The following is a 15,150-nucleotide window of genomic DNA, read 5'->3' on the forward strand; positions in this document are numbered from 1 at the left end:
GTGGTGATTTCTCCCACCCCTCAGGCAGTCCATTCTAAGGACCTTACATCAGGGACACCTGGGGATTGTGAGGATGAAGGCCTTGGGGAGGAGCTACCTCTGGTGGCCTGGGTTAGATCAGGAAATAATGGGGTGGGTCTCCATCTGCCAAAGGTGCTAGAGACCCAACCCTTGCCACCTAAGTCACCGCCCCAGGAATGGGAGGACCCTAGGGCACCATGGTTCTGCATCCATATCGATTTTGTAGGGCCATTTCACTGGCAGGTTTTCTTGGTAGCAGCTGATGCGTATTCAAAGTGGGTAGAGGTTGCCGTAATGCAGTCTACCACCTTGGAAGGGTCATTCGGCCCTACAGAAATGGTTCACCACACATGGGTTGCCTGACCTATTAGTGTCAGACAATGGGCCCCAACTGATGTCCACCACGTTTGAACTGTTTTTGGCCAGGCTGGGGATCAGACACAGGTTGGTTTCCCCATTTCATTCGGCCAGTAATGGTTTTGCGGAATGGGCCATCCATTCGATCAAGGAATCACTAGGAAAAACAGACCCAGGGATTGGCAGGAGAGGATAGATGATTATCTCTTAGTGCAACACACCATGCCATGTCCACTCATGAACAAAAGCCCGGCGGAATTGCTAATGGGCAGAAGGTTGAGGACCACCCTGAATAGGCTACTCCCACAGTACGCACCCAGCAGGCCCCTAGACTCTATGGGTGTGGCCTGTACATTTAGCATGGGCGATGCTGTTTATGCCCGGATTATGGGGGCCATAATCTATGGCTACCGGGTAAAGTAATGGGAATCACAGGGTCGTGCTCATACAGGAAGGAGGTAGACCACAGCAGAGGGTGGCGGCGGCACTGTGACCAGCTAAGGGCCAGATGGATCACTGGAAAGCAGCGAGTTCCCAAGCAAGCAGCACCGAAAAAGAGCAAACACATGGCACCCTGAACCTCTTCTGAAAACAGCAACCGGCTTTTCCCCCTGAGAGGCAACCGCGAACTTACCAGCTGCATCAGAGAGTGTTCCTGAAATGCGTCATCCAGATATCTCTGACAAAGAACAAGGGACCCACGAGCCGGCTCTTGAGGCTGTGATTGGGCCTCATAGATATGGCCGGGTCCAACAGCAGCCAGTGTACCTAAAGGATTACGCATGTGCTGTCTAAAAAGGGGAGGAGTATTGTGTTCTGAATCCCCGCTGGCATCAGCTCCCCTAGCGAATGGATGGCATCATTGTTGTTGATTGGCTGCCCATTTGACAGCCGGGTATAAAAGAGCTGTCAAACAGCACCTGCGTGTTCTGTTGTTGGCTGTTGCCTTAGGATTGAGTTTGCGTAATAAAACATTAGCTGTTTGAGAATCATCTCACTCAGTCCTTGCTGAAATCCTGTGAAACCCCAAAGTAGTTAGCAGTTAGCTATATCTGAATGTAAGCAACTGATTTCAACTTTAGGATTCTGGATTAATCCTCATCCTGACCAGACTCTTCTCAGAATTAGATGAAACACTGTAAAAAAATTATAATATGTATAATATTTATAAAAGGTAACTGGCAAGAACCATCATTTTATCATTCATCATAGTTAGAAGTATAGTCTTGATAGAAAATTTTCTAAGTTCTATGCTTAGAAAGTTCCAAATAAACTTGAAGAAACAAAACCCTTACATCCAGAACCAGCAGGATTTTAAAAATGATATAATTGTCCTTTGAAGACCTTTATTCAGAAATATACCAATGGGCATACAAATAACTGCCATATTTATTGAACTTTCCTCTGTCTTTGATTCCATTGAGATATCTCAATTATGGAAGAAACCAGCTAGGACAGATATTGTTAGGTATCTCCTTAAATTAATTATTGAACTATATAATGACTTTATAGCTGAAGTATGAATGGACCTTCAAAGATACTAGTCAGATCCAATCTTATTGGAGAAGGACTGCTTACCTAATTCCTTCTTATTCAACTACTACATAAATGATATTGTGGGGTCCATGAACTCACCTTTGTGCCTCCCTCTCACTTAATGGACAGAACATTTCAATGTTTAGGTATGTTGATGATATAGCTCTGATTTCCAGTGCCAAGTTTAGTCTTAGAAGATTATTACCCAAAGTAGCTTTTACCGTGAAAGAGAAAACCTGAAAGTGAGTTTTGGACAATAGTAATATTAAACATAGACAATTAATGTCCAACAAACAAAGCAATGCCACTTTTTTAAATACCTGGGCATTACTTTCACAAGTATATTTTATGAAAAGCCTTGACAATTGCCCAGCATAAAGTGGGTGCTATTCTGATATTTTTCCATGTTAAAGGAAGGCAGTTGGTGAGCCCTGCATTTAAAATATTCAAAATGTTGATTTGAGGGTAAGATGAGAAAGTCTCTGTCCAATTGGACATAGCTCAAAACAATTTCATAAGGAGGACCTGCCCAGGGCATTTCTACTTTCTACTTAAGGAAGGATTAAAAGGTAAAGGTTCCCCTCGCACATACATACTACTCGTTGCTGACTCTAGGGGGCGGTGCTCATTTCCGTTTCAAAGCTGAAGAGCCAGTGCTGTCCGAAGACGTCTCCATGGTCATGTGGCCAGCATGACTGAACGCCAAACGTGCATGGAACGCTGTTACCTTCCCACCAAAGGTGGTCCCTATTTTTTCTACTTGCATTTTTACATACTTTTGAAACTGCTAGGTTGGCAGAAGCTGGGACAAGTAGCGGGAGCTCACCCCGTTACAAGACAGCACTAGGGATTTGAACTGCCAAGGTGTTGACCTTTCGATCAATAAGCTTAACTTCCTAGCCCCCGAGCCACCACGTCATCAGAATATATCTTGCATTGTTGGGTCACTATAAAAAACTAGAAAGCCTTCAAGGATTCCATCTTGCCAAACTCTCCTTTCTCCATTTCATAGCTGGGAATCAATGAACTAAACTTTTGCCTTGCATTCTACAAATGTACTATCCCACCTTTGGAAGAACTTAGATCTTAAAACACAGAAAATAATAGAAATTGGCTTTATGAATAGGATAATAATAAATACTACCATAGTATAATCATCCACATTTTTAACTTGGTATGATCATAATAAAAAAAAACATAAAAGTCTATTCCCAGTATCTAGTCAGCATAACCAGTGCTTCTCTGAGAAGGATTTTAATATCCTTTCATCTGCACATGTTCTCCATGTATCTCAAAGGGAGTTTTGTTTTACAAGATCTCTGACCTTATAGAGTTGGTCAAGTGGAAGTTGTTACCTATTATGTTCCTCTCTGCTACATTTTTAGTAAGATCAGTTCCAAATTGTGAATGGCCAATGAACTCAAGTGCTTCAATCTTGAAAAATTGAACTATCTTCTTGCAAATGTGTTCCCAATTGTCAACAGCCAAGTTGCTGCTTTTATTCAACTGTCATTTCAAGTTATAAGTGCTTAAGTTCTTAGCTGTAGCATTGGCTTTATTCTGCAGTAACCTTTTACTTTTAATTATTTTGTTACTTTATTTTACAATTCCATTATTTTGTTGTTATTTTACTGTTTTTATTGTATTCCATATGTTGTGACTTCTGGTTACAAAGGTAAACTTAATTACTAATCAATGTTGTCAATAGATCAAGTCAGGTTTGCCTTCATGAGTTGTGCTTGAGCCTCTGCTATATACACAGCTGAGATGGTCTGTCAATATAGCCTTTTTTCTGATTGTTTAACTTCAGAAGCTTTATTTATCAATTAGACGATAGACCCCTTTTTTGTGGTAATATCCTATTTCTTGAAAATCCTCCCTCTGCAGGTCTACTTGGTAACATTATCCTCTGTCTGTCTGTCTGTCTGTCTCCCCCATCCTTCTTTCTTATTTTAGATATCAGGTAAACATTTGATTGATATTTTCTATTGCTAGTTATGTGATTTGATTTTTGACAGAATATTGGCTTGCTTTTTAATTGTGATAGTGGCTTGATGGCATGTCACTTTGGTCCCACAGGAATCTTGATATATCTGCATTAATTTAAATACACGTAGATAAATTTCTAGGACTTTTAAGTATGAGAAAAGTGTGCTGTTGCTGTTTTATTCCAAACTGTCTTTCTTGAAAGAGATGGTTTCCTTGCTTTTACCGGATTTTTCTAGGCCTTTTAGTAGTTATGTCAAGTGTTTCCCTCCTGATTGATTACTGCTGCTGCCAAACTCCCCCCCTCCTTTAAAGATGCCTCAATTTCCAATGGGATGCCAGCAAGATAAATGCCTGGCCGGACATCCCCAGCTGATGATACTCCCAAGCTCTTTCTGAATTTGAGGCAGCTTCTCAGCTTGCCTGTATCTGCGGCTCATCTTGATTGTGCTCTACGCAAATCCTTGGAGATTGGGTTGATCAGGTTCACTAATGGTCAGACTTCACTTGGTATTTGCTTACATAACACTATCAGAACACATGTCTTAAATATTTAATCAGTTTTAAAGGGTCGCTTTCATAACAAGGCATTGTATTACACTAGAAAAGCAAGATTAGGTTGAAGGAAAGACGGTCTGTAATGCCCTACAGGAAAAACAATAGCTCTGGGTATATAACCTGTGGAACTCGCTGTTAAAGACACATTTCTCCAAAGAAGAACAAGAGGAGGAGGAGGAGGGGGAGGGGGAGGGGGAGGGGAAGAGAAGGGTAATGGTGGTGTTGGCCTTCATGAACATGTCTAAGAAAACTCACTTGCAGGAATGTGAATCTCAGGCAAATGGTCTACTTTATGCCTAAGCATATCTTTCCTAGTACATTTTCATTAAAAATAAATGGAATAAATTGTAGCATTTTCCCGTGGTTCTGCATAAGCCTTCTGAAGTATCACCAATCCATATTTATCATTCCTAAACTGATTTTTGGTGCTTTGAATTTTCCTGCCCCATGGTCACTGACACAGAAATATATCAAAATTGCTCACAATTCCACCCATCTCTATATTTTTAATATGTGATCAACAGAGGGCTCAACTCATCCCCACAGTTGGGACTGTACCTATCAAAAAAGCTCTGGAAAGCTTTTGGTCTTCATTAATTTCATGGTACAAAAACCATGAGCCATGTGATACTTCATCAAGAAGCAAAACTTTACTTCATAAATTTGTTACAACTAGGGAGTTATGGAAGGAATTAGAAAACATGTTTACAGGTAAGTTTTTTTAATTGTCCACTTTTTCATAAGCCACGTGATCACCCATAAGAAATAACTGCCACTCCTTAAACAAGGGTTCACATAATACTTTTTAATAAGACAGAGAAACATAGTTTAAGTTTCACTCTTTAGCTGAAGATGTGCTAAATAATGGATTCCAAGCTGATAGAAAGACTAATATAGGTTTTAATACCCTGGAACATCTCAAACCCATTCATTACATGGGTTTAGATGTTCCATTCTTATTTATTGAATTAGTTTTACATGATGTTTTATTGCCAGTTTTAGTATTTAAAAGTTGTGTTGTTAACTACCATAGGCTTGCCAGGAATGTGTGGGTAGACATATATCAAACAAATGAATATTTGGCCAATATGTTTCATGCCATCAAAGCCCAATTTATCCCAGACCTGCTTAAGCTATTCCCTGCCAGTGGGATTTTCTGTGCTGCATCCCACCAATCTGGAGAACCTCAAATAAACTGATCTTGCATGTTTCTTCTGAAGATACACCTTAGCCTGAGTGGGTGAAGATCATCAACCACCAAGCCTAGCAGTAAGGGCCACACAACTTGAAATGTTATGCTTAATGGAAGGATAGATTACTTTAGCAACACAATCAAGAAAATGTTTCCTTGTTTTAGTATTCCTATTTCTAAGAGCTAACAAAGCTCTACGTTTAAGAATATATCTGTTGGTGTAATTTCCAATGGCAGATATTTAAAATTTGCATTTGTGAAGTCTTTTATATATACCTCCTATGCAAACTAACATTAGCTGTTGAAATGATGGGGAAGAGGAATTGGATGGCATGCATCTTTCTTTTTCATTATTAGTGAGGCAATGCTTCACCCAAAGGGAAGGGAAGAAAAACACCTGTTTGTGCAGAAGTACTTAAACTTGGCTAGAAATTAGGAAAATCATTCCAACATACTGGAAGAGTAAACAAGGTTGGTATATAGATATATCACATCAGTGAGGCCATCAACAGAGGATTTGTTTGCTATATGCTTCAAGAAACATCAATAAAACCTGATAATCTAAAAGTCTGCTATTAGATTGTATTTTTTTCTTCGAAAGAAAAAACACATGGACAGATTTTGAAAGTGTTATAATGAAACCATTCATCAAACACATTTTGGTATCTGAATTTTCCATAATAAATGAAGGACTAATGTAATTAGTGTTAGAAAATAAAAGAGCCAAGAAGTACTAAGAAGTAATACTGTTAAGTAGTAACAATTATAATATTAAATAAACCATGCATTTAATTGCCTTTGAATACTTTATTATATTGGAATTGCAATGATATTAACATTTGTACAAATGCATAAAATTTTTGCTAGTTAGAAAGAAGTGTAGAAATTGGTTCAATACGTCCAACATCAATGAATGTGTTGTCCATTTTTAATAATTGTGTTCACAATCAGAAAGAGAGAGAGAGAGAGAATAAGGCATATTAAAAGCAACTATGACAGCCAAATATTTACAGGTATGTATTAATTTTGTTTCTGTTCTCCCAGGAGATTGTTATTTTCATTGTTATTTTTAACATATATTTTTTAAATGGCATACAATACAAAATGCAGATCATAGCCCAAAGACTATTAGCATCCTTTTCATTCCCCTTTAACATTCCACGGTGTTTTTCCTTTCTCCACTACTAAATTATTTTTGAAATCAATAAAGTTAAATAAAAATATTAACATGAAGGAACTAATGTTGTTCAAGCATCAGTTAAAATGGATTAAGTTGGAAATTGGAATTGATGATGGAAAGAAATAAAATACATTTCCAGAATTTGTGAAACAGTAACTGCTTTTTTCTTTGATTGTATCCTTTTTATTTTTATAGAATCATCTTTTCTGGAGATAAAAAAGTTGTAGAAATGAACTCTTGATAAACTCCAAACTCAAAATCTATCTCTCACTAAAATCCTTTTTTTTTTTAATGATTAGGTGATTTTAAAAAATACATGATGATGAAAACTAATTTATAAAAGGATTCTTTAAAAAAGAATATATTCTATTTCCTGCCAATATTTATAATTTTCCTGGGTAGAAAACAAAACAAAACTAAAATATAAATTGTTCATACAGTATATTCATGAAAAAAAGCATGATACCATTGACAGAAATTCAGATATTTTTACTTTTATTTCCATAATTTGCAATAAAAGAGCCCTGGAAAATAATCAGAATAATTTACTGCAATTTTTAAAATCCATACTAATGGTTGATTTTACAACTACATGGAAGCAACCTGAAACTTAACACAACAAAACTACGATTTGACACAGGCAGAACAATAACATGATCTTTAAAGAGAGCTGCTTCATAAAACATAATGTGACATGTTTGTTTCAATAAAACAAGAAACTACAGATGGCATATTCCACATGTTGTATGTGTTTTATGTAAACAGATTCAAGGAAAATGTTATCCAAAGAAAATTTTGAAAGGATTCAGATTTACACTCAGGAGAATTCATCTCTCTGCTTTACAGAAACGTGCTGGATGCACATTGCCAACTCTAATCCACTTAAGTGGTTTATAGAGATAGGAAAATGTTAGCATTTTCAGATCCTATTTCTTCCAACATTCCTGTTGACAAATAGGTATTTCTAACAACGTAGCAGACTGTAAAATCAAGAAAACATCCATCAGTTAACTTAAGATAACCAAATATGAACCATTGAAAACATTTGTACTCAGTTGTGTCTGAATCTCAGAGATTGCCTGGATAAATCCCTGATGTTTTCTTGGCAAGGTTTTTATGAGTAGTTTGCCATTGCCTCCTTCTTAGGATTGGAGAGAATGATTGGCCCAATGTTATCCAGCAGAGTTTGTACCTAAGATGGGATTAGAATTCATGATCTCCTGGTTTCTAGCCTGATGCCTCAACTACACTGGAACTGAAACAAAAAAAAAGTAAACTTGCCTTTTTTTTTTTGCTTTCGCATTTTATTGTTTTAAATATAATAACCCTTTTAATTAGATTGTTTAAAAATTAAAGTTTCTGACCCCATTAATCAAACTTCTCTGTGCTTTTTGGGATTCCATCAGTTAGATATCTTAAAGGTACCAGTGGGAAAGGCTGAACTAGAAGGATCTGTGATCTTAGCGCACAATCTTTTACATCTCCAGTCAGATCAAAACCCACATATTTCAGTCAAGTATCTATAGGGCTGCTAAAAGTCTGTATGGATTCAAAAACTTGGCTACCACTATTAATAGCTTTAGGTCTTTACAGAGAAGTCTGATGGAAAACAACATAACAGCAATTTATACACATTAAATACATACTTGCTATAGTTCCTAGCAAGTGAAGGAACAAACCACAAGTGACTTGCATCAAAGTGTTCTTAGCTTCTCGCAAATTTGTTCCCAGAATTTGCAAATGTGAGGGATCCCTTCTCATTTAAGTGGTACAAAACCAGGAAGGTTTATTGTGCACATAATATTCTTTCTTATTTCTTTCTTATTCTATGGCTTACACAAAAACATTATTGAATGTTTTTCCTGTTCCAATCTCAGAGCAAAATTCTTTCAGAGCTAGTGTGATAAAAGTGAATGTGCCACCAGTTCAAACATGTATTATTGAATAATATTTTATGAGTAAATAGATTGTGGGAGAGATGGTTGAAGTGCAATTTTCAAATAATATTAATAATTGAAATGTAATATGTTGCTAATTAGTTGTAATAGTTTCCATTTTCTAGGCACTGTTTAATATTAAAACAGAATTAAATCTTTATTTCCCATCTCCACCATCCTGGCAATATGTTGACAATTTGATCTTATTCACAATGGAGCTTCAATAGTTTAAAGCTACTGAAGACTGTTTAGTTATAAAAACAAGAAGTACTGATAAGGTGATTTAGTGCAATTCACTAGGTCATTATTAGAAAAAAGCATCAGGAAGGATGACTTGCTTTTAATAGGCAGCTTTCCAGTTACATGGATTATTTCTCTTTAGCAGACCTTGCACACCTTCAACAAAAAAACAAAACAAAAGAACAATATGTTTGTTCGTTTTGGTTGCTACAGAAAGCAGATGCTGCTCTGAGAAAAGAAAATCAGAGAAAACAGAACTGAATTCTGGATAATTCCAGGAAGCATATCTCAGCAACTACAGTCATCTAAGATGAGTAATTCTTGCTGGCGATATACAAAAACCACTCTTTTAAGTATATATATATATATAGAGAGAGAGAGAGATATTTATATTTATATATTACATACACTTACACTGAGAGTTGTGCACTGTAACTTTAATGGGGAATTCACCAAGATGTACTACTGCCAACCTGTTTTTTTTAAATTTCATTGAGGCTTACTCAAGTGAAGATACATAACCACCACTTGGCGTCTACTCCCAAAACAATTCAGAAAAATGTAAACAGATTCTGCAGAAGAATACTGTTTAAATGGAATGTTAAAAATAACATTTAGTAATAAATACTTTATAAAATTCTCTGTGAATACAACATTTAATAGATTCCTGGTTTGGGTTTTTTGTTGTTATTTTAATTTCACTTTGGTCCTCATCAGTTTGCATAAATCCACCATATACTTTTTTCATTTTCTTTTGTTTTGTAGGAAAAATGTTGGCTACAAGGCAGGAGATAATTAAAAGACTTTTTATAAAAACACAAATACAGATATATACTCACCATATAGTAAATATTGTTATTTTAAAAAATATAGATTTCACCCTACAGCTATAGCTAGCTTGTTAGTAAAGAGAAGAGCGGTTATGTTGTAATGTTTGCTTTTGATTATTTGCCATTCACTTTCTATTTTTTTTTAATGGCTTGCATACTTTTACAAAAATGCACAATCATGCAATAAAAAAGCTCACCATTATCATAATAAATACTGTAAAGTAACTGTCATTTAGATTACAATATAGAAATATGGCTTGCAGAAAAGCTTATGTAGCATAGATATTTTGTATTGCAATCCAGCCCTTTTTGATAAATATTGCAATTTGCAGTGTTTGGGTTTTTCCCCCCCTTCTCATTGTACTTTATATTTAATTGAGTTTTTGGACAGACAGAAAGATTCAGTTTCAATCTTTGTGTAATTAGGCTTCATTCTCTCCTCAGTAAATTAGGCAAGGCTGCCAGATCTGAGCTACAGAACTTCGAGTAACAAAGAGACACCCAAAATGTAAAAGTTTGATGGCATCTAACATTATTCAACTATTTTGAACTCAAATCTTGTACCTTTAAGTTTGGGAAAGGGGTGAGTTTATTTTAATTCAAATATAAAGTTAGCAGGGAACTGAAATGGTGGGTAAGTTAATTAGTTTTATCACTAGAAATATGCAAATTACCACCCAGATTAATTTTTTCTTTCTTTCAGCCTTTATATGATTGTCAAGCATTCAGAATTACTTGAACTCTAGATTCCAAGAGTAAGAAATTTCTCCACAGTGTTTGGTGATATTTATACTAAAGTAAGGATGAATATGGTATAAAGGAGGAATGCTCTGTATTAATTCATGGGTATTACATATTGGAGTTGGTAACAGTATTTATATGTATAGTAGTGATTTGATGTTTATCCTGGGGAAATAAACGGCATTATGTTCTATTTTGGTCAAATGTGCATTATTCCAAGGCAGTTGTGCATGCTTTCTTTGAAAATTCTTTGACGTTATTCCAGCTTGCCAGAAATTAACACTCTGCCCAGGAGTGGAAGAAGTGGACAAACATAATGAGGTATATTTGAGCTTATGAAATCTCATGCACAAGAATAATTTAATTTCTCAAGCACTGCTGAGCTCTTTAGTAGCTTCAGGTGAGCACACATACCTGCTTCCTTTGTTCCACTTTTCTTTAATAAATATTTAAATAGTAGTAGTTTGAGGAGGGAAAGATGCAAACAATTATTTTAAGATGAACAGCAGCCTCAGTGTTGAGTCCATATATTTTATATGTGCACTTCAATAGGAAGTAAGAATCACTGAATTACTGGCTTCAGGGCAAAAATATCCAGGACTTTTTGCATTGTCAACCCTGTATGTTACAATCTCTGGGAATAATATGATACATACATCAGATGTCACTTTCCTTTTCAGTAAAGTTTTTCCCCCAATTCAAACACTTGCGGGAAAGTATTTTTTCAGATGTAGTGGCTGCCCATTAGGCTGTGCCATTCACTTCAGTGGAGCGGTAGTACTACCTATAAATTCCAGAATAGATTGTGCTGTAGTGCTCATTCCATTAAATTAAACAGCAAAACTGTTCGTATACAGAACCTTTTGCATTTCTAGCAACGTAAAGAATCAATATGGTGACTATGTTTTCAAAGTTCTGTATTTCAACAGAATTTCTTCACAGCCATTGATATTTTACAGGTATTGTATCTTTTTAGCATTAATTAATACAATATAATAAAAGGCTTATGTTTTTGATATCTCTATTGTTGTTTTTCTTTTTAAAAAACTTTTCAGCAGTATTTATATTTCTTCTGCTTCCCTGCTATTTTATTTATAAAAAGAATATAATTTAGAAATATTTGTAGTTTACTAGTTTGTAAAAAATAACTTGGTTGGTATATTAGTGAAGTTTGATTTCTGAAGGTATAACAAATTCTGAATTCAGCCTGTTCTACTCTATTTTTAAAACATTTCATTTTGGGATCAATGGCCAGACAATGCTACTACCATGTTTACTACCACGTCTAAGTTGCAAAAAAGTGAATTTGTTTTCTTTATCTTTTTGCTGATTTCCAGTGGCATTTTGTATAGCTTTTTTTTTTTTTTTGGTATCTCATCTGGCTTTTTGTAGCCCAGATCTGGCAGTAAAATATTTGTGGAAGTTTCCACAGCTAGTTTAGATAACTCTGCTCGCGGATGAGCCTTCAGCCTTATCCAAATCTATAGAATGTACAGATCTGCAATTTTAGTCCACAGTTGTCAGCACAATTATTTGGGGAAAGAGCCCCTTGTTCACTGCAGAACTTTCTTTAAGTGAAATTTACAAAGGATTAGGATGCATATTCCTGTGAAAGGAGTCAAAATGAAGAGCTATAACAAACATGATTCCATTGATTTCATGCAACTTTGTCACAAGTAATTATAGCTGAATTAGAATCTACAACGGGCAAACCAAGTTACATATACTCTTAAATCTTGAACAACAACAAAAAAAACCCCACATCCCAGTAATTTTCAAACCTGTCTACTTTCTACTGAAAATTTTCTTGAATTTTCCAGCACCTTCTTTGTGCTGTAAAGTACATTTGTATCATTTGTATCCATTAGTATACGTAAAATACTAACATATTATACTGTTTAATTGTAAACTTTTATAAAAGGAAAAGGTAGATTAAAAAGAGCAGCAGTATTTGAGTTGTTCCTAGCTGCTAAAATATTGATTAGTTTTAGCAAAAATGCAATTTTTCCCAAAATGCATTTTTTAAAAATATATATTTTAAAAATATATGAAAATAGCCAGTTTATCTGGTATTTAATCCTGTTCAAAATGCATATTCTAAACCTGAGGTCAGATATAATATAACCTTAGTATTATTATCAAGGATGAGTTCTTCTAAAACTTACACATAGCATCTTACTTCACTTTTCAAAATGATCAATTTCATGACTTGAAATTCACCTGAATGGTTTTTTAAAAATCTTTTTGGAGAAAATTTATTTGGAACTGTGTCCTTTTAACAACACTGAAAACTTCCTTATATAAAATCAGACCACTGGTTAAAATAGGTATCTAGATTGATCACCAGCGATTCTTAAGGATAGCTCAAGTTTTGTTTTGGACCTAATCTTTAATTTTAGGAAATTAATTCTGAATTGTTTGAATGAATAGTTTTATTTGGAAATATGCTAAAACTTTGAATCTTATACCATAAAGAAGACCTTATTAGTATCTCATAAGAAATACCATTTCCCAATTATTGATTTTAAAGCACCCTCTTTCACAAGCTAATTAGAGGCAGAGCGTGATACCCATCCTGTGATGCCTGTGTTAACATGGCATTGTGTCACTGACCTACACAATTTGTTTACCCAAAGTTGCTTAAGTGTAAGCAGATTGTTCTCTGTGGTTTCCTTTGTTACTTTCAGATACTTATTTGTAAAATCATAGTTTATTCAATGAACCAAAACCAACTGGGTTCACACAATATTTTGTGCTAAATTATTCCTTACAAGACTTAATGGCTGGGTTTACATATAATGTTAAACCAAAAGCAACCAACCATATGACTTAATATATTTGGTGAACTCAATTCGGTGATAATATTAGTCACTGAATTAGTGACTTAGTGCAGCTACAATACCTACAAATGATGACCATTTTTCTTGTTAACAAAAAGCATAGTGCTGAGAGAGTGATATTTACTATTTTTCAGTGCTATGGATTCTTACAGGAACAATTTTACAGGGCTTCTTTCCACTAGCACTGTGATACTATTAGTAGCTTTACCTGAGGTAAAACTGATTTCAACCTTCACTGTTTATTAAAACACCATAAAAAGTGTTTCAGAGAAAATAAAGCCTCCACACAGCTGTGGAGCAGAGGCTGCTGAAAAGTGTGAACTAGTAAATACTTTTGAGAAAATAGCTGGTGAATCTGCAAAGCTTTTCATCAATGTCAATGCGTCTTCAACGTTACATAGAAACTGCAAGCAGCAAAAAGCAAGAGTTTAGTATGAAATACCATAAAGATTTTGTAAAAAGACAACTTACAATTATATGGTTTATAAGGGAAATAGAAAAGTGCAGAGGAAGGTCACAAAAAGGAAGAAAAAGAAAACTCTTCCAAAAGAAACTCAAAACCCATACCCAATTTAAACATTTCATGTTTTGCATGAATATTCCATTTTTACATGAGTATCCTAGTGGTAAGCAAAAATCCATAACTATTTGGTAAGCGAAAGGCTGATATTAAAAAATAATCTCTAGATAGGCACACCCTTTCTGCCAACATTCAAACTTTTCTAAAAACAGTAGGCTGAGAAAAATTGGATTCACCCTCCTCTTTTCAGAAAATTTCAGAAATACTGAATACTTTGAAACTCTTTCATAATCAGTTCCAAGCTCAGAAAAAAGAGAAAATAAGCTGAAAGCAGAACCCCAAGGCTGTAATTCCAACAGATATAGAAACATTTTCAAAGCAGAATAATGATTTGCAAAGCTGTAAGTATGATTGAGAGTTTAATGGCGCTGAAAAACCATGTACTTATTGCACTGTCAACAAGTGTATGGCTGTTTCATGTTTTTAAGCTTCAATTTTTGGCTAATGATATTGTTATAAGATGCTTTGGTGGTGCCAACTAACAATGATAAGAAGGAACATTGCTATGTACAGAAACAGTTAGGTTACAAACAAATGAAGAAGAAACCGGTACCAGAAAATTAGAGAAAGCACCAAGCATCTCCCAAGCTGATAGCATAATCATTGCATAAATCCCTTTATTATTACTAAGCATAAACAATGTTTTAATAATTAAAAAAAATCAAACTCATAAGTCTTTTGGGGCTGAAGAGTCCTTCAAATCAGAAATAATCTTGAGAATGCAATGCCTTTAGCAGAAAAGAAACCTGATAGGCTATCCTATTTATCATCACAGTTGTTTAACTACTTAATTTTAAAGGACTGGGTTCATGTCTTTTTGATGGCTTGCAAGCTGGCTGAGAGTGGAGCCTCCAACATCACTGACGGCAGAGGAAGTAGTAATGGTATTCTGCTGAATGACTTGTTTCTGTGAACAGGCTGGACCAGGACTAGAAGGAGGACTATTTTCGGGACCTGCACAGAATAGAAAGAAGATTCATTCCAGGTAGAAAGGAATATTATAATCTTTTTTTTAGCAGAGCAAATAACTGAGAAAGTAGACTGCAATACAAAATGTTTAGCTGCAAAAAAACTGGAATTAAATTTAGAGAACCACTAAAACTAAGGAATAAAGAAATAAAGGAATCTGTAGAGTTGTCTTCATATTATGGA

General features: G+C 35.2%; 1 protein-coding gene across 11 annotated transcripts in view; it reads right to left on the bottom strand.

Moving 5' to 3' along the window:
• Positions 1-9,799: 9,799 nt before the first annotated feature.
• CREB5 (cAMP responsive element binding protein 5) overlaps positions 9,800-15,150 on the bottom strand; it is a 275,297-nt gene continuing 269,946 nt past the window's right edge. For 9 of the 11 annotated variants that reach the window (XM_058183481.1, XM_058183480.1, XM_058183474.1 and 6 more), the window contains one exon: positions 9,800-14,952. In XM_058183481.1, the coding sequence (XP_058039464.1) occupies positions 14,792-14,952 (161 nt within the window). In that variant the 3' untranslated portion in view covers positions 9,800-14,791. The remainder of the gene's footprint in view (positions 14,953-15,150) is intronic. The other 2 variants (XR_009155127.1, XR_009155128.1) reach the window with 1 other exon arrangement.

Source organism: Ahaetulla prasina, chromosome 4 (genome assembly GCF_028640845.1).
Source record: "Ahaetulla prasina isolate Xishuangbanna chromosome 4, ASM2864084v1, whole genome shotgun sequence".
Classification (NCBI taxonomy): Eukaryota; Metazoa; Chordata; class Lepidosauria; order Squamata; family Colubridae; genus Ahaetulla; species Ahaetulla prasina.